The 19,924-nt window shown below is 29.2% G+C and overlaps 3 protein-coding genes across 3 annotated transcripts; 2 read left to right on the top strand and 1 right to left on the bottom strand.

Moving 5' to 3' along the window:
- Nucleotides 1–1,362: 1,362 nt before the first annotated feature.
- LOC115709300 (vacuolar iron transporter homolog 1) lies at nucleotides 1,363–2,584 on the top strand. Its single transcript, XM_030637377.2, has one exon. It carries the CDS (start codon nucleotides 1,486–1,488, stop codon nucleotides 2,143–2,145), a length of 660 nt encoding a protein of 219 aa, XP_030493237.2. The 5' UTR covers nucleotides 1,363–1,485; the 3' UTR covers nucleotides 2,146–2,584.
- Nucleotides 2,585–3,397: 813 nt separating this feature from the next.
- Nucleotides 3,398–3,646, bottom strand: LOC133032175 (putative uncharacterized mitochondrial protein AtMg00280; the record flags this gene model as incomplete). Its single annotated transcript, XM_061106043.1, has 1 exon — nucleotides 3,398–3,646. A coding segment is annotated over one exon (234 nt), but the record flags the coding sequence as incomplete, so codon positions are not given.
- A 14,471-nt stretch (nucleotides 3,647–18,117) lies between these two features.
- Nucleotides 18,118–19,740, top strand: LOC115709308 (uncharacterized). The gene has a single exon (XM_030637388.2). It carries the CDS (start codon nucleotides 18,267–18,269, stop codon nucleotides 19,431–19,433), a length of 1,167 nt encoding a protein of 388 aa, XP_030493248.2. The 5' UTR covers nucleotides 18,118–18,266; the 3' UTR covers nucleotides 19,434–19,740.
- Nucleotides 19,741–19,924: the final 184 nt, after the last annotated feature.

Raw genomic sequence — 19,924 nt, forward strand, 5'->3', positions numbered from 1 at the left:
TAGATTTTTAATTTATTATTCATCTCTCAAAGCTATATATAGGTGGACAAAAGAGTCAGCAAAATATTCCTATTTTATTTTTCTCTTCACACGTGAATTATTATTAGTTAAATAATTAATTATTCCACTTATGGATTGTTTGAAAGGAATATTCCATGCCTTAAATAATCTCCAAAATCCAGCAGCCCCATGAATGAATATATAAAATATATAGTTATAAAAATGTACGTAGAAATCTACGTGTATATATATTTTCCAATATATAGTATATAACAAGTAAGAGTTGAAAATAATATAATTATCACTTAAAATGTATTAAAATAAAAAATATCATGACTATCTATATTTCATGTAGGTATAATATAATATATCTTTATATATTAAAATGCCTATTTAACGGCAATTCTTGGTTTAACAATTCTTGGTTAAGTTTAACGATTAGTTTGCTCTCCCATTAACAAATAAACCCAATAATTAAATCCAAAAAATTAAACAATCTTTTAAATATTAATAATTTCTTTTTAAATTAAAAAATCATCTTAGCCACATATCTCTCTAACAAACCTATCTTGAGAGAATATTAATATTTTTTTTTATTTATTTTTTAAAAAAGAAAAATCTTTATATATTAAAGTTAACCTCACGTTATCCAATGTTTTCTCTGGATAAGCATAGGAAGTAGAAATACCACTTCTATCTTTGTGTGATTGCAGATATACCACTTCTGTCATTGACCCACTTTTTAGCTTTATAAATGGAGATGTTCATATAATATTAACACTTTACAGAATATTTATAGATATAAACTTACATTACAATGCTATGTTAAAAAAAAAAACTAAATAGAATAATCTACTACTCCAATAATAAATTTATTTACAATTTTATAATTACACTAATATTATTTTTAATACATTATTAAATAATATTTCAAATATAAATATTTAATTTTTTCAAACAAAAAATTTGTAATCTTTAAAAATAAAATACATTCAAAATCTTAAAAAGACCAAAATCTTAAATAAAACTAGCAATACGTGGCTCGGCACGTACATTCACCTAGTATATATATTGTGTGTACAAATACACATATATATTGATCATATCACACACATACCACACACATGCCACGTACAAAAATGTATATATTAATGTCTCAATTTTGCACAATCTTAATTGTCCAATTATATAATATATATTATATATTTTCTACAAAAGTAGAGATGAACATTATATTACAAATCTCACTTTCTTTTTATTTATTTATATATATTTGTCTTAATAATTAATTTGGTTAGTGATGATCATACCCTACATGTGTCCTTCCACAGTAAACGTCTTTCTCCTTAAATACCCTATCCTTCCCAAGAGGAGTGTGTCCAACACACTTATATTCTTCACCAAAATAAAAAAACTAACTTCTTTCCCACACACATCTTCTTCCTTATTTTATTTTTAGTCTCTCAATCTCAACATCTCTCTCCCATGGCCTCCAACCAATCAAAATTTAGTGGTGGTGATCTTGAGCAACAAACACCCCAACTAGATCTCGAAACCAAAGATTTCGACTACTCCAAACGCTCTCAATGGCTGCGAGCCGCCGTTCTGGGTGCGAACGACGGCCTAGTCTCAACCGCATCACTAATGATGGGAATTGGAGCAGTCAAACAAGACATTAAAGTCATGATTCTCACGGGCTTCGCGGGCCTAGTAGCCGGAGCCTGCAGCATGGCTATTGGTGAGTTCGTCTCTGTTTATTCGCAGCTCGATATTGAGCTTGCTCAAATCAAAAGAGAGAAAATGAAGAAAGAGAACAGTGCAGTTGTTGTTGCAACAACTGCACTGGATGATGATGAGAAAGATGATTTGCCAAATCCGTTGCAAGCAGCGGCAGCTTCAGCTCTCGCGTTCTCAGTGGGAGCTATAGTGCCGCTGCTTGCAGCATCCTTTATAAAGGATTATAGAGTAAGACTGTGGGCCGTGGTGGCGGCAGTTAGCTTGGCTTTGGCGGTTTTCGGTTGGTTGGGAGCCGTTTTAGGAAAGGCTCCGACAGTTAAGTCGGCAGCTAGGGTTTTGGTCGGAGGTTGGCTGGCCATGGCTATCACTTTTGGGTTAACCAAGTTGATTGGTTCGAGTGGGCTATAGATGGTTTTTGGCAACTAAATATCACTATTCACTACTATTATAGTACCAGTGATCATCAACATCACTAGCTTTTCAACTAATTACAACTTGACACGTGTCACACAAATTTTGTTCTTAGTTGAGAGGGATTGCATATATATTTATAATTATAATTGGTCCATCCAACTTAAACCCATGTTTATTAGTGATTCTCTTTTTGGACCACTGCACTATTTATTATATATAATTTCCTTTTTATTTTGTTTACTTGTGTTTTGCTTTTTTTTTTTTTTTTTGGATAAATGATATAATATACTATATGTATCTATTTGTAACTTTCATTCAAAAAGATGAGAAAGGGAAAGACGATATCATGTATGTTGATGCGTTTTTTGCCTTAATAATTTTTGTAATATATATTTCTTTCGTGTAATATCAAGCTTTATATGAACTTTAATAATAATAATAATATTAATAATAATAATAATAATAATACTAATCGATCAAGAAAATATACCAATAGCTTGTAATTAAGTATTTGTTCTACTCATATAAATGGGGTTTATAATTTATAAAGCTCTCTCTATATATATAACTACATATATTTTATTATATTTTAGAGATGAATTAATTATATAGCAAACATGAGTATGTTGTGCATTGTTTGCCACTTATATGATTAAATGAAAATATCAAATATTATGTATACACCGTCATATAGCACCTTAATTATATATAGTGACGTGGCAAAAGTTTTCTTCATTAATATTATATATTTCTAATTTAATTTGATGGTTTGGCAATTTAATATATATATATAAAAAAATCTCTTTCCTTTCTACTAATTACACACATATTTTTTCATTCTCTCTAACTTTTCTCTATCTTAACCATTTCTTTTCAAATTTTTACTCTAGTGAATACAATTTTAGTCGCAACTATCACTTTTAATTATAAAATTTGTTTGTAACTAAAAATATATTAGTTTTGTAAAAAAAAAAAAAATAATTAGGTTAATTAGAATTTTTATCTCATCTTGAACTTTGACATGTATTAAATTATGTCTTCGAACATATTTTAGATTGTTAAAAATTCTCTTTAAACTAATGAGATTATTGGATTCAAGAACTTTTGTCAAATTTTATTTAATTTTATTAATACAGCGATTGTCCATGTACAAGTTGTGCCTCCCAAACTTTAATATCTACCGAATTGTACTCCCTGAACTTTGACAGGTATTAAATCGTGCACCTTAAACTTTTATTCACATCAGGCTCCGTTAATAAAATTAGATAAAATTCTTTGAATCCAACAATTTCAATAGTTTAAGAAAAAAGTAATCATGCATTACGATAGGAACTCCCAATTCTCTGGCAAATACAGCCCTTTTCATCATTTCTTCACATGTACCTGCAGTAGCATTCAAGTAATGTCCTTTGATTTCCCCTGTTTCAGACTGTGATTTATAAATTGCTTCTGCACAAAATAAGAAACGGTCTCTCCAACGCATAAATGGTTGGGAATTTCATGTCCCCCCTCTTCCAGGTCCATCACAAGGGAAACGAAAACCAAGATTTGCTTTATTATTTGGTATCAAACGCGAGCTACGAGCAAATAGAACACCTTTCAGAAGTATCAATACCGTCACATGAATCGTAAATGCATGAATGTGATGGACCAGTTTAAAAAATTTAGAAGGCATAGTTTAGTACGTGTCAAAATTGGAGAAGTAAAAATATTAATTAACCATTTACTAATTATAATAAATTGAGATTTTTATAACTAATAATTTTTAGTTGAAAAGTTTAGAAGACATAATTTAGTACATGTTAAAATTTGAGAAGTAAAAATATTAATTAATTATTTAATAATTATAATAAATTGAAATTTTTATAACTAATAATTTTTTTAGTGACAATTAAGATAAAGTATTTATGTAATCATAAAGGCATAAAATTGAAAAGCCTATAAGTATTTGGACGCCATTTCGATTCTGATGATGAGCTATTGGTATTTAATAAGTTTGATTTTCTTATATATTAAACCGGTTCGTATTACATATATATTCTTCCTTGTTAGAATGGGATAAGATGAATGGGGTTCCATTTTAAAATTGGGAGTAGCTTATTTTTCTTATATATTCTATTATCTTTTTATACATTAACAATGTGGGACTCTCTAACACCACTTCTCTTTATGAGCTATATATATTAGGCAAAATCCTAATATATTAATTAGGTATTATTATATATTTGAGATGTAGTTTCGTGTGTGTAGCTTGCTAGGATCGAGTGGAATTATTAATTAGTAGCTATTGTGATACATAAAAAAATGATGCAAATCTTTTCATTTGAATATTTATGTACAAATTGTTAAACACATTTAGGTTAGTGCCATTGAGAGGGAGTAGAAAGACACCTACGGTATAGTAATAACGAACGGTGTAATTTCTATTTTCTATTAAAGACGAACTACAACACGAGTCATGTAATCTTTTTAAGTAGTCGACAATTTAATTAAAAAGAATAATAATAATTAGTTCTACTTGGTTAGATTCATAAAACTAAAAGAATATATCATCTCAAAAGTAAGTTTTTACTTATGCTTAAACAAAGTCTTAATTTATTATTTATGGAGATTTTTTGGTAACAAAAAATGTGGCAAACTGCTCACAGAGTTTTTCGTGTTATATGCCTATAAAAGAGTAAATATAGAAGACAATGATTGATTTGGTTTGATTTGTAATAGAGTTTAAGAGTTTTTCGGGGTATATGGTATGTGATCAGATTTCGTACATATTTTGTAATTGAAGTTTGTTGCAATGAAATATTTCTTACTTTCCAAAAAAATAATTAGTCTTGTTAGCTAGTATTTTTGTTGCTATATAGCTATATATTTCTTGATATCATTATCCATCCATCTTCATATTTTTAAATTTTTGGCAACAAAATTTGTCTAGCGCCTCAACGGCGTAATCCACAGGTTAAGAGTCGAACCCCAAGAATTACTAATTTTTTGTTTTTACTTTTAGTCACAATAACATTTGTGATTAAAAGTAAAAAAATTGTAACTAATTATAAATTATAATTTCTATGTTGTGACTAAAAGGTCCGTGGTTAAAAGTATTAGTTACAAAAATTATAATTTGTTGTGACTAAATGTATTTTTAGTCACAATACTTGTTGTTACTAAAATTAAATTAATGATAACTTGTAACTAATACTATGTTTTAGTTACAAGTAACATTTTTTATTGTAACTAAAAGACACATTTAGTCACAAAAAAGTTATGTTGTAACTAAAATATTATCACTAAAAGTAGCAATTTTTTGTAGTTAATATATAAAAAAAATATCTCTACCGCTTCACCATTTAATTATTATTAATAAGTGTAATTTAATAATTAGTTACCCACAAAAGATCCATGGACTACATATATTATTGGTCACAAATACAATTAACTAAATTCAATAGAGGCTATAGGTGAATTATTTTGATAGATATTTTAATTAACATATCCACATCTCTGATGCTTAATAATTGCTTATCTTTACAAATTACAGCGACATATGAATTTAATTGCTTTTTTATCATTCACTTTTGGGGATCCAAAATTTGTAAAAGTGTTTTAATGCAAAGATGAGGTAAAGAAAAATTGTCTTCCATTAGCTTTGTGTCTTTCGTATCTATTTAGAGGAATGGGGCATCATACTTATCTGTTTTGATATTCAATAATGACTGATCAAAGCTATTTATAAATTTGAAGTTTCATTTTCATTTTTATATACAAATATTTGGTAAATGCATATCCATATCAACTATCTTTAAGATACTATTTCCCAAACACTTTTTGGAGGATTCTCTTTACTTTTTTGACTGCCCTTTCTTAAAGTAATCCTCCCTCAAAAAAAAGCTTAATTAACTTTTTGTTTTCTTAATAAATAACAACTTTCTATAATGTACTTACTTTAGCATAAATATATGATAATGTACTTAAATTTTTAATTATTGTTGTTATTAGAAAAATACTACAAATAAAATATCCACATTTGTTGCCAGTAAAAGTATTAAAAGTAAATTGATAACAGAAAAAAAAAAAAAAAATTATCGTTACAGTTCTAAGCAATGGATGTCAATAATTTGTCATTGAATCCTCTGAAGATCACTCTGAATCCTTGTGTCGCTCTGATGGTAGTTTGAAGAACCCTCTGATTGGCTCGTTTTTATCGAAGAATTTGGCTCTAGTGTGTCTGTGCACTCTCATACTTCTGTGCAGGGGAACGTCATATCTCCTCTACAGGACAGGAGCAATGAGAGGTGTAGCTTAGAACTGTAGAGGGTTAGGGCAGACTTCTACAGTTCGCGAACTAAAGTCCCTGGTTAGATCGCGCTCCTCGGATTTTGTATTTTTGTCTGAGCTCAAAGTGGATTCTACTTCTCTGATCTATACATGCTTCTATTTTCCCTTCTCCTACTCCGTGCCTGAAGGAGGATTGGTTTCCTCCCCCTCGGGATTGGATTAAGCTGAACTGCGATGTTAAAGTGGGATTAGAAAGTATGAGGTGATTTGGGTTCAAACCTCTCGGTTAGAGTTTACAAATGTGTTATGCAAAGAAAAGTGGTGGCTTGTTGTTTGGCTTTATCGGTTGCTAAGGACAACGGCTCCGAGTTTGTTATTGTAGAGAGCGACTCGAGGGTAGTTATTAATGCTTTTAATGGGAAGGAGCCCCACTGGGCAATTGAAAACTATGTCTCATTTTGTAATAGTTCTTCTCCCTTGTTTATTAGTTGTGTTTTCTCTAATATTAATTAGTAGAACTTGTAACTTTGTAGCCCATAATGTGGTAAAGTGGGCGTTTTCCCACCAGAAGTTTGGTTTTATTCTGTCATCTACCATTCTTATAAATATTTTATGTAATAACCAAGAGGTTTAATTGTTTCTTATATATAACAAACACGCTTTTCTTCAAAAAAAAAAAAAATTATTTTTTTAATTTGGTGTTGGGACAAGTTCGCCAACAAAAGTTGTTATGTCGACACAAAAAATGTGATATCAAAAGTCCGTCGATTATGGCTTTCGGGGGTAACTTTCACCCTTACATTAGTATTATCTAGCGGAAGGTCTTTAATAAATGTTACTTTTTTGTTAGCATAATATTACACTAGCAAAAGACATTTCTACCATTGTCGATACTCTTTATTAACACACTAAAAATTGCCAATAAAAATATTTATGGCGGTCATTAAAACTCTGATAAGAATTTAACTAAAATAATAATAATTACTTTTTAGAATTAGAATTAAATTTGGAATAATTTAGTTGTAATTTAGTTATTTAAAACGTATTAAAGTATATTAATTTACATATTGCTATAAATATTAATAATTATTTGGATGCCCAAATCTTTTATTTATTACCATTAATTGTAATCAACATTCCTCTTTTTCTTAGTTTCCCTTTTTCTTAGTTTTTAATATTTCACTCTTGTATTTGTATAAATAGGGGTTCACCCCATTGGAATAAACAACTCAGAAATTTTCATTCACTTTCTCTTTCTCTCTTCATCTTCTTCTTCTTCTTTCTTCTCATCTACTTTTATATTATTTTATAACACGTTATCAGCACGAGTCTCTGCCCAAGCTTCAAGTATGAGTCTCTGCCCAAGTCCCAATGTAAGTATCTTGTTAAAGTTCTTGAATTGTTTCAAAGTCAAAATACACTAAATATATATTTATATATATACTCCTCTGACTGAAACAATTTCAAGAATCATTTGGTTTCTTTTTTCTTTTTATCTATATATCTATATATTATATATGTATGTATATGTTTTTATATATTTATTATTGATTTCATATATATATATTATGTTCTTATCATTCATAATATTTACAATATATGTGTGCCTATGATATGATAGAGAAAATCTATATAAATTATACATATATCCAGAAGATTATGTATCATCGATAAAATATTGCATATATCCTAAAGATTATGCATCATCGATAAAATATTGCATATATCCTGAAGATTATGCATCATCGATAAAATATTGCATATATCCTGAAGATTATGCATTCTCGATAAAATATTGCATATATCCTGATGATTATGCGTCCTCAATAAAATCTTGCATATATCCAGAAGATTATGCAAACGTAATATTCATTATATAGTTGATGGATATATAATAAAAGAGATGAATACATATTTATATATATGTTCTTGTATTCTTTGAGGACAGTGAAAAGTAATCTAATATCGATATAGATTTTGACAAACATTTCCTGAAGTAAATGTTTTATATTTGTCAAAAAAAATGATTGTATTTATGTGAATACAACTAAAGAATCATTAAAAATGATTATTATTGATGCAATTTTATAGTGGGTTTTGAATACCTAAAAAGAATATTAAGAAAATTGCATTGAAACATCAAAGTATAAGAATAAGAGTGAGCATGACTAATGTTATTTAAATACATGAGACATGTATTTATTGTTCATCATTCCCTGCAGAGAATGATACGAATTGAATTCAACTACTTTTAAAGATTGCTCGTATTAGTCATGTTATTATACATTGTTATTACTTGCAATGTTAGAAATTATTGAATCTGACATATATTAAAGATTAAATTCTGCATACATCTTGGAGACTATGCAAAAATTGCATTCATATATTCTTTGAAATATCGTAAAAGAAATTGCTGAATAATTTCTTATATTTTTATGGATGAACAAGTAATAAATTTTTAAGGAATTTATAATAATGTTCTACTTGTTCAATGTCATTCCCTGAAGTGAATGCAATAATGTTTACTACTCATATATTTCCAGAAGAAAGTGGAAACAACCAAAAGATGAGATACCACACAAAGTGCATGAAATCTATATATCATGTGTGGAATTGAATAATAGTAGTCGCGTACCTGTAGTACAGACACACTTATAATCAAGATAAAAGTATATTTGATTACTGAATAGAATGTGAATTGTACAAATTTATTGTACATTTAGAATATTTAAATATCATTCCCTAAAGAGAATGAATAGACATGAAATTCTATTTCAAAGAATATAGATTTCACATATATTGGCAATGCCAAAAGAAAATTAATATATACATATTTTATTATTTATTGAAATCAATAGTTTCAAACTATTGTTGGTACAGGATATGTATATATATAGTTACTATATAATTCAATTTGCATATTCCCAGAAGTGAATATATAACTTACTAACATTTGTTAGTGATCCAATATAATCAAAGTGATAAAGAATCACAAAATGATTATTTGAAAAGCTTCCTGAAGAAGTCTTACATACAATTGCTACTTTGAGTAGTAAAATATCTTTGTATGTACCTAGATGTATAACTTTTATCTAGTTATGAAAGTGATAAGAAATAACTTATTATATGTATTTATTGTACATTTAAATATATAATATATCAAGTCATGATAATTAGACTGATGAATAGTCTATTAATAAATTAGACGACTTGTTAAAAAGATACCAGGAAAAATGAATGATATATTATGGTTATATCTACTTGACCATTACAATAACATGATGAAGTTATCATGTATTTTTTAAATTATACACATCATTGAATTGATGATAGTGATTTCTGAAGAAATATAAAGTTTGATAAACATAATAGTGACTCCTGAAGAGTGTATATGTTTTAGAGAATAATATAATTATATTATTCATGTATAAAAAAATGAAACTTGTAATGATTATGTTGTAATGAATTTACATTACCTTTTGAAAGTTTCATTGAAATACAAATTATAGTGAACCTGAAGTTCATGAATTGAAGTTTTTGACATGATCAATCATATGCAATAAATTGTCAAAGAATTTGACTAAATTTTGTTGAAGAACCAGAAGATTCTTCTCATTGTTAATTTATAAGGCTCAAAAGAAGAATGTGCATATATTTGCACGTAGAAAATATTTAAATTATATTTCTTTAACAGTCTTGAGCCATTATTAGATTTTTATTGCATAGTTTCTTATCGATGTGATAAGATTATATAATCATGCATTTACAAAATGTGTAAATTTATGTATTTCTAATTATACATGTATGACTCATTCTTAGAAATGAATTAAGTTCATAAGGATTGAACTTGAAACTGAAGTTTATTGAACCTGAAGTTCAATGTCATATAGTATATATGAGTTTAAACAAATATTGATTCATTGTGATATACTGAAATCCCTACAGGTATATTAATATTATTAGATATCACAATTTTTAAAAATTCACTCGATCAGGGGGAGAGAAGCAGTTGGGATCGATGATAATTTTTGAAAATGATCCTTGCACAAAGTATATAAGAACAATATAGTTCAAAATGATATATACCAACTGCAAATCAATATTATTCAAAGTTGAGTTAGAATGAGTTGAAAACGCCTGAAGCGTAAATGAACAATATAGAAATTGTTAGTAAATGTTCATTTAATTTGCCTTGAAGTTGTTAAATCTAGAGGTACTCATGGAGATACCTTAATGTTATAAAGTATTAAAATGATAACCGTGATGAAAACGGTACTTGAAGAGACTCCCAATAGAAGTTAGACATAACACATTTGATCATAATTGAATCCCTGAAGTGATTCTATATAGGTACCTATAAATTAAAGAGATCTCTATAAGTTATGTCAATATGGGAGGAAATTATCATATAATTTTTGTCGACAATAAATATTGAATGTGTGCATATGCAATAAACTAACATGAGATAGCAAGGATCATGGTATTAGATTTGTCGAGAATCATCGACATACATTTTGATTTTTGGCCAAAATATTATGACGCAGTCTAGGCAAGTTTACTCGCATAAAGTGAAGTAAGACCTGTAGGGTGTGCAAATAAATATTTCTAATGAGAAATTTGCATATATGTATTTGTACATAATGAATTGTTGTACAAAGTTTGCATAGACATGAGATTGATTGAAGTAAGGCTTAAATATTGAGAAAATATAATCATGATTTGATTATAGCCTGGAATATATTTTATGAGGATTTATAAGCGTCACATAAATGTTGCAACAAAAGGTTATTTATTTGGAGCTCCTAATATAGTGAGAATTTGAAATAAGCCTTATCTAAAAATTCTAAAAGAATTTAATACATGTCTTAAGTGATATAAATTCTAAGTCGCGCGCACTATATGACAAAGATCTTTGTATGAAATAAAGACATGTAAGTAAATTATTGTTTGAAAAATACGCATGGTTGTCTATGCAGTATAAATACGTAAATTATACGTTATGATAGACTCTTGAAGAGTTTTTTTGATTAATTGCAAAACAAACTTTTATTTCTTTTGTATATCGAGAAATATTAAATGTATAAAGTTTGTTCATTAGTATTGAAGTCCTGAAGTACTTCATATGTATCAAGAATTATAGATATATGATCATTTGATATGAAAATTAAGATCATACAACAAGATGGAACAAATGTATGGTCTTGGAGTACCATCTTTGTCACAAATAAAAATTCATATTATCATTAATGTGTTATGTTCATATCTACTTGAAATGTTAAATTTTAGTATGAACAAGATTGTATATACACATGAATGATACAATTAGTTGGATAAATATTAATGTTCCACGAACCCCTCATCTATAATTTAGAAGTCCATACATACTCTGAAAGAGTTATAGAAAATATATGATCAAAGATTGTATATGGTGATATTTTAAAAGTGATAACAATAATCTTATGAGATCTATTATCACCAAAAGAATTATGGATCATATGTGCATGAGGGGGAGACATATTCATGTTGCACTCTTTTTCCCTTAGCTCAGGTTTTGTCCCACTGGGTTTTCCTGGCAAGGTTTTTAACGAGGCAACTTGCAAATAGTTATGAATATGAAATATACATTGTACTCTTTTTCCCTAGCTCAGATTTTATCCCACTGGGTTTTTCTGGGAAGGTTTTTAACGAGACAACTATAAATCATGTTAACATACTTGCATTTTATGAAGCAAGTAGAGAATGTGTGGGAGTGAGATCATTGACATAGCATATTCGGGAAACATATGGATTGCACTCAATAAAGAAGTATCAACCCAAGCAATTCTCTATGGATAATATTGCTTGCATCGCTCAACTAAAAGGATGGTACATTGAAGGAGATAGAGTTAGAACACATTTCACCAAATTCTTCTTTATACGCTTCAAGAAAACGCATGTTGGTGTTCAACATATTCAATCAAGTGTCAATCTTGCAAACTTATTCACAAAGTTATTACCAACATCAATATTTGAGAAGACAGTAGACAAGATGGAATTTCGTCGATTAGAAGATCTCCACAAATGCCTAAATGAGGGGGAGTTAGTTTACACTATACTCTTTTTCTTTTTGATCAAGTTTTTCAGCAAGATTTTGAATGAGACAGTTATTATGGACATCCAAGGGGGAGTGTTATAAATATTAATAATTATGTGGATGCCCAAATCTTTTATTTATTACCATTAATTGTAATCAACATTCCTCTTTTTCTTAGTTTCCTTTTTTCTTAGTTTTTAATATTTCACTCTTGTATTTGTATAAATATAGGGGTTCACCTTATTGGAATAAACAACTCAGAAATTTTCATTCACTTTCTCTTTCTCTCTTCATCATCTTCTTCTTCTTTCTTCTCATCTACTTTTATATTATTTTATAACACATATAATGTTTTATGTAATTGAAATTTGAAAGTTGAACATCTATTAGAATTAGTTTCAGGGCCAATTTAGCACAGTTATGCTGTGGGAAAAAGTTGTTATAGTTGTGCTGTAAGAAAAAGAAGTTGTAGTAAAATTGTGAAAAAAAGCTGAGCTGAATGTTTGGTAAATTATAAATTTCAAAGTAATGTGAGTTGTTAAGATTGATTATAATGATAATGATAATGTTATAATCTAGTTTATTATAATCACAAATATGTAAAAACTTATTTTATATAATATTTTATTTTTTATATATTTTTAATTTTTTTTTCAAATATAAATTTATATGCATTTAATAAAAAATAAATTATAGTATTTTTTATTATGTTTTATCAAATGTAAAAAAATATTAAAATCTCAAATATATAAGAAAAATAGTTGATGTTGTTTGTTAATATTAAAATAAAATATAACTTATTTTTTAAAAAAATAAGAGATTTAATGATTATTTATTTTATTTTTTAATATCTTTATATATTAAAAGTGTCTATCTAACGTCATTTCTTGGTTTAACATTCTTGGTTTAACAGAATATACTTAAAAATAAAAGAATATTCTGTTAAATTTAACGATTAGGTTTGATCTCCCGTTAAAAAATAAACCCAATAATTAAACCCAAAAAATTAAACAATCTTTTAAATAAACAATCTTTTAAATATTAATAATCTCTTTTTAAATTAAAAAAATCATCTTAGCCACATATCTCTCTAACAAACCTATCTTGGGAGAATATTAATAATTTTTTTATTTATTTTTTAAAAAAGAAAAATATAGATAAAATATTTAGAAAATATAATATAAAAGAAGATTGATTGTGTTGTCTTAGAGATTTTTGGGCTTGGGCTTAAAAAAATAATAAAAAAAAAAAGATAAAATGGGCTGTAATTAGTATTTACCTTATATGTTTGTGCTTATTTTTAGTTTTATTTTTAATTTTACCACTAAGAGGAGAAGGTTAAAAAATATTAGAATATGAAAATATTATTGGTGCTTATTAGTAATTTGCAAAGAATGTGAAAGTCTATAAATATATAGTTCTGTAGCTATTATTAGATATGAAAATGAGATAATAGAACTTTTTTTCAATTAGAAGATTAATGTACATTTTACTATTAATAACATACATTATTATAACACAACTATATTTTACTTACTAAATATACTGACACATATTTTATTTTTATAAAACAAATCGTTCAAATAATTATACTATTTTAATTATTAATTCAAATAAAAAATTAAAATATTAAATAAAACTAACACTACGTGGCTTGGCACGTAACAATCACCTAGTATAATAAATAAGTAAATATGATTTTAGTACAAAAAAAATTATTATAGCCTTTTAATCAAAACAGCTTATTCTAAAAATTAGGTTGGAGCAGCTTTAGCTTTTAGCTGTAGTTTCTCCAAAAATTCTTCATAAAGTTATTTTTTGACTGCTTACCAAACACATTTTTATCACAATTTTTTTCAAAAAGCAGCTTTTAGCTTTTCCAAAAATTGTGCCAAACGAGCCCTCAGTTAGTTAAGTCACCACGGTTAAGTTAGTTTATTTACCTTTCGGTTAAGTTGTTATATTCTGTTAGTAATTGATTCCCCTAACTAACTCACCTTTGCCTAATTGCCTATAAGGGCCTCTTGTAAACAATGTACAATTCAGTTCAATAAAGAACACAATTTCTCTTTTTTTTCTTCTATCCCTTTTTCTCATATGGTATTAGAAGTTATCTTGCCCACAACTTCCATAGTAGACCTTCCACAGGCTCTAACAATGGTGCTCCTCCATCAACAACAGAGCCAAATGCAGCAACTGAGACAAATAGAGATCAATCCTGAAGTCTTTTCAGGTCCACACCCTCCAACCTCAATTGTTCCTCTAAGAAATTTGATTCTCAGGCCTTAATCTCAAAGCTCAGCCGTTCCAGATCTCATTCATTCTCCTATAGATGATCACAACACTGCAATCATCATGAACTTCTCATCCTCCCGTTCGTCCTATCAACAATGACGTTTCCAATCATTTCTTCCTTGGTGTTGGCGATCATCCTTGCCTTGTCCTCGCCTCTGTTCTAAATGACACAAACTACCTCATGGTCGAACCCCTTATGAAGGCCCATGAGTTAGATTTTTGCCATTATTTTGCTTCCTTAATGAAGCAAACTCATATTTATTCAGTAATGTCATTTTTTTGCTCTAGTTATTTAAATACTAATTTTATCTATTTAATAATTTGGGACTTTTTCATTTTTACACTTCAAAATAATTTTTTTTTGCATTTTTACAAAATTCTACATAGAAACCCTTATTGCAATTAGCGCTGCAACCTAAATTGCAACAAAAAATCGTACAGAAACCCCTATTGCAACTAGCGCTGCAACCACTTTAGAAACCCAAAACGTAAATTTGAAAAAAAAAAAAAGTTAAAAAAATAGTATATGGGGTAATTCCCCTAATAATTATAATTAATTATCAATTAAAATTACTATTTAAATATATTTATCAATTAGACCTTACAAGGTCTCTTAATTGATAAATAAACTCCGAACTCTCTTTTCTTCTCAATTATGTCATTCCTTGGTAAAATTCACAAACAAAACATAATCTTTATTTAGAATCCTATTTAATTAAATAAATTAATTAATTGAGACTACAAAATAATATTATCCTAATTAGTTTGGGGACTATGGACCTATGTAACCAAACATGAGCCTATGTAACCAAACTCCTAATAAGTAGTTTTAGAATTTACCAAGTAAATTCTCTATCTTATTAATTCATCCTCACTCCACTATATAGATTCTAAATTGCACTTTTGATTATATAAAATGTTCTATTCAACAGAGATACACTATAAATTATCCATTGATTCAATCTAAATAATTAAACATCATCTATAGATGATTTACATCAAGTAGGGACAAATTTATCGTTTTGCTCTTCAATGTATTTTATCCTTAAAATACTTAGCTTCTTATAAATGATATTTCAGTAAACTAATATAATTACTGAAATAAGAGCTCTTCTATTTATGTTTGTTAGCCAAGCTCTAAGGAAATTTTTATAATTAAAATTTTCTTGTGTGCACATTATAGTTATAGTAGATATTCTATTTGTTTTTGAAAAATTTATAATAATTTATAATGTCCAAAAAAAAGGAATTAAACTTTAATAATGTCCTAAAAAAACATTATAAATATCATTGTGTAAGTAAACTTTATCGTTGATTATCACGTCAGTGTAAATCTAGGGCACTGATAAATCATGGAACTAAATAGTTTAAAGTAGGGCTGAACATTTAGACCCACAAACCCGAAAACCCGGCCACCCGCCCTGACCCGCTGCCAAAAAAAACCAAAAAACTGATAACCTGTATGGTCGGGTCGGGTCTAACCCGAAAATGCTCTATACGGGTATCGGGTTCGAGTTTTAAAGAAACACATTAAATTTTGAGTTTTAATCTGAAATCCGAAAAATAAAAATTAGAAACATTTTTTAATTATTATTATTACATTTACTTACTGTACAGAACTAAAAACTAAAAAGCAAAAACTCTAAAAAGTGAATATCTCATTTTTATCATCTCCAATATTCAATCGTATTTTCCCAAAAGTTTAATCCTCCTAAAAGTCATCTCATCTCTGGCGCCGATCATCTCATCTCTACTGTTCAATGTGCAAATCAATTCAATTCAGGCTCAAAAAAAAATATTAAAAATCGAAACCAACTGTTATACATATATATATTAATTTATTAAGTTTTTTTTCTTTATTATTGTAATTACTAATAATATATATGTATAACGGTCGGTTTCGATTTTTTTGATCAGTTTATTACCCAAAAAAAACTTACTGTTTAATGGCAATTCTAACTGTTAGCAGTTTTTTCAGTTTTCGGTTCCAACGGTGTTCGGTAGGTCGGTTTGAACGATTTTTTCGATTTTCTGGATTTTATGCTCAACCCTAGTTTAAAGCATATAATCACAATTATTTTCTACTGTGATGATATCATTGTAATCGTGAGTAACTAAATGTTCTGGATTTAATAGAATTTGTATATTCAAAACCATAATCATGAAAACTACATGTAAACCTAAATTATTTCTAATTTTTTATTGATAGTAAATAAGATTATATTAAAATTGTTTTATTTAGAGCATAAAATCCCAACAAAGTAGGTGTGGACAAAAGAAAATAATGGTAAATTTTCGACGAAAACGGCCTATGTTACACAAGTTGTCGAAAGAGCCCCCTTTGCAATGTCTCTCCAATTCTTTGGAACAAATTATGGAACTCTAGAATACTCGAGAGTATGAAATTACTTGGTGGTGTATTCTTTGTAATTTCCCCCAGATAAATTAGTTGTGGGATCTAGAATTACAATCGAGGATATGATTTGTCCTCTTTGTGGGGGTGATCATGAAGAGGAGAACATTGACTATTTGTTCATTTTTTATGATTTTGCTTATCATCTTTAAAGGTCCTTCCCGTGGGGCTTAATTCCTTTGAGGGATAATTGTATGAGATGTTAAGATTGAGTTAAATTCATTTGAGATTTGAGTATGGAATAAATGCTAGTGAAATATTTTAATATGCTTTCTTGTAGACACTATTTTGCCGGCTAAGAACAAAAAAGTCCATAATGTATATTGTGAGTGGTAGCTTAGGCTCCAAGCAATCTTCTTTGTGCTAAAGGATGGAAGCCTATTGGAACTAAATACTTTTAGTCTCCCCTAAGAGCATCTCCAATAATAGTGAGGTGCTCTTAGTAGAGACTAAAAGTCTTCAGTTGAGTTTCAGCGGAGCCCTATTAGGCAAGGTTGCCGCTAGCAGTTCACTAAACTCTTTCCTACATTCATCATTTTGTTATTATAAGAAAATATACATAAGCTTTTATAAAGCAATCAATTGGTCAAAATTTAATGTTATGTATACTACATAATTTACAAACAATATTACTTTACAAATTAACACCTCCTTAATTATTGCTTACCTAGCTACTATTACCATACATTACTTATTATTATATTATATGTTCCTTAATTTCTCATAATACCAAAATATGTCATATATTTTAGAAAAAAGTTATTAACATGCGAAATCCATATTTATTAAAATTGATCCTATATATTTAAAACAAATTATTAGAAAAACCAAATATAGTAATGAAAACAAAAACTCCATATATATTACTAATATTAATGATGTGTCATATGTATATTAAGAGGAACCAATCTCATTCATAATAATAAAGATCCTAATTTTGCTCCTACTACTTCTCCTCTAATTATTAACACAATCTTTTTGATTGTATCAATCACTTTATAATTTTAATTTTTCACAATTAGTTTAAATAAATTATACTCTCTTCAAAAAAACACAAAATCAATGACCAATAATGATGATGATACAAGCACTCAAACTCTTGAAACTGTCGCTGAAAAAGTCACCGAAAATGATATTCCGACAACAGCGCCACCGCCACAAGACTCCCATAACACCAAGTCTGAGGCAGCCATGGAATCTCTCTCCGCCATCATTCCCTCAATTCCTCCCTCCCAAAACCCCTCTCACTCTCTCCTCCACGACCCACAAATCTCCGACCAAATCACCGCCCTCCTCCGCCACCCCTCCTCCGGCACCGGCGACAACAACCTCTGCCGCTGGCTCTACGACACCTTCCAATCCGGCGATCCTAAACTCCAACTCGTAGTCATCCGATTCGTACCCGTAATCGCATGCGCGTACCTCTCACGCGCCACCCTTCGCAGACCACTCGCGGGTTTCGAAGCCATCTTGCTCGCCCTCTACGCGCACGAAACAACCTCACGCGCCGGCCAGCCGGTGACCGTCAACGTCCCGGACATGTCCAACCCTAGCCTGTACCACGAGCCGACGTCGCCGACCAAAAACAGCACCAACAACTCCACGTCGCTCCACATCTCCGTCGTGTCGCCGAGCCTGGAACCCCACCGGACGGTGAGGTCCACGCGCCGGGCGTGGATCGTGGGAGTGGCTTTGGAGTTATACTACAGCAAAATTTACGAGATGCCTTTGAATTCTAAGGTTGAGTTTTGTGAGTCGGTTAGAGTGTGGGCCTGTGGTGAGTCGGGACCGAGTCAACTCGGTGAAGAACAGGGGAGGCGTATTTCGTTACCGTGGGAGCTGTTGCAGCCGATTATGAGGGTTTTGGGTCACTGTGTTGTGTATTGTGGTGGTAGTAAGGACAATATGGTAATTTTTGATGCTGCTATGGTTGCTTGTAAGGCTTTGCATGAAAGAGCCGTACAGGATATTAATCCCAAGGGTATTTTGGTCACTGAGAGTTTGCTTAGGCTTGGAAATAGTAGTATTATTAGCTTGGAAGAACCAAACGACAATAAAGACCAAGAAAACGACACGTATTGTGATAAAAACGACAATAATGGTCATCTACAGTTGCTTGGTGATTCTACTGATGAGGAAGAGGAAGATGACGATGATGATGAGAGTGAAGATATTTGTAGTGATATTAATAATCACTCTGGACCAATAACTGGTGATCTAGAATATTGATGATGAAGATTACAAATTTTTTTTATTTTAATATTTTGATATATATATGATCAATAAAACATTTATGTTTTACCACATGATTATGTTTAATCAACATTTAAAAAATAAATTATAGAAAATTATAATGTTGGGATACATTTTATAGAAAATTTCATTCTGAGCTTGGTTTGTTGATGAATATGACCACAAGATCTTGAGAGATGAGGTTGTTATTTTCGAATAAAGCGTTAAGATTGTTTATATAATTGCTTATTTTATTTTTAAGCAATTAATCTCAACATTAATATTAACATTTTATATGCTGAAACGGATTTCATTAATATATATTTTTTCAATTACTCCTTTATATGCATATTCACATTCACAATCTCTATATTTAACTCGTATTTTGCGAGTTAGTACCCGACCTATTTAATCTAGTTTATATAAAAGTTCATACTTATTTTTGATTAACTTATCAATCCATTAAAATATTAATAACAATTAAACAT

Source organism: Cannabis sativa, chromosome X (genome assembly GCF_029168945.1).
Source record: "Cannabis sativa cultivar Pink pepper isolate KNU-18-1 chromosome X, ASM2916894v1, whole genome shotgun sequence".
Lineage (NCBI taxonomy): Eukaryota > Viridiplantae > Streptophyta > Magnoliopsida > Rosales > Cannabaceae > Cannabis > Cannabis sativa.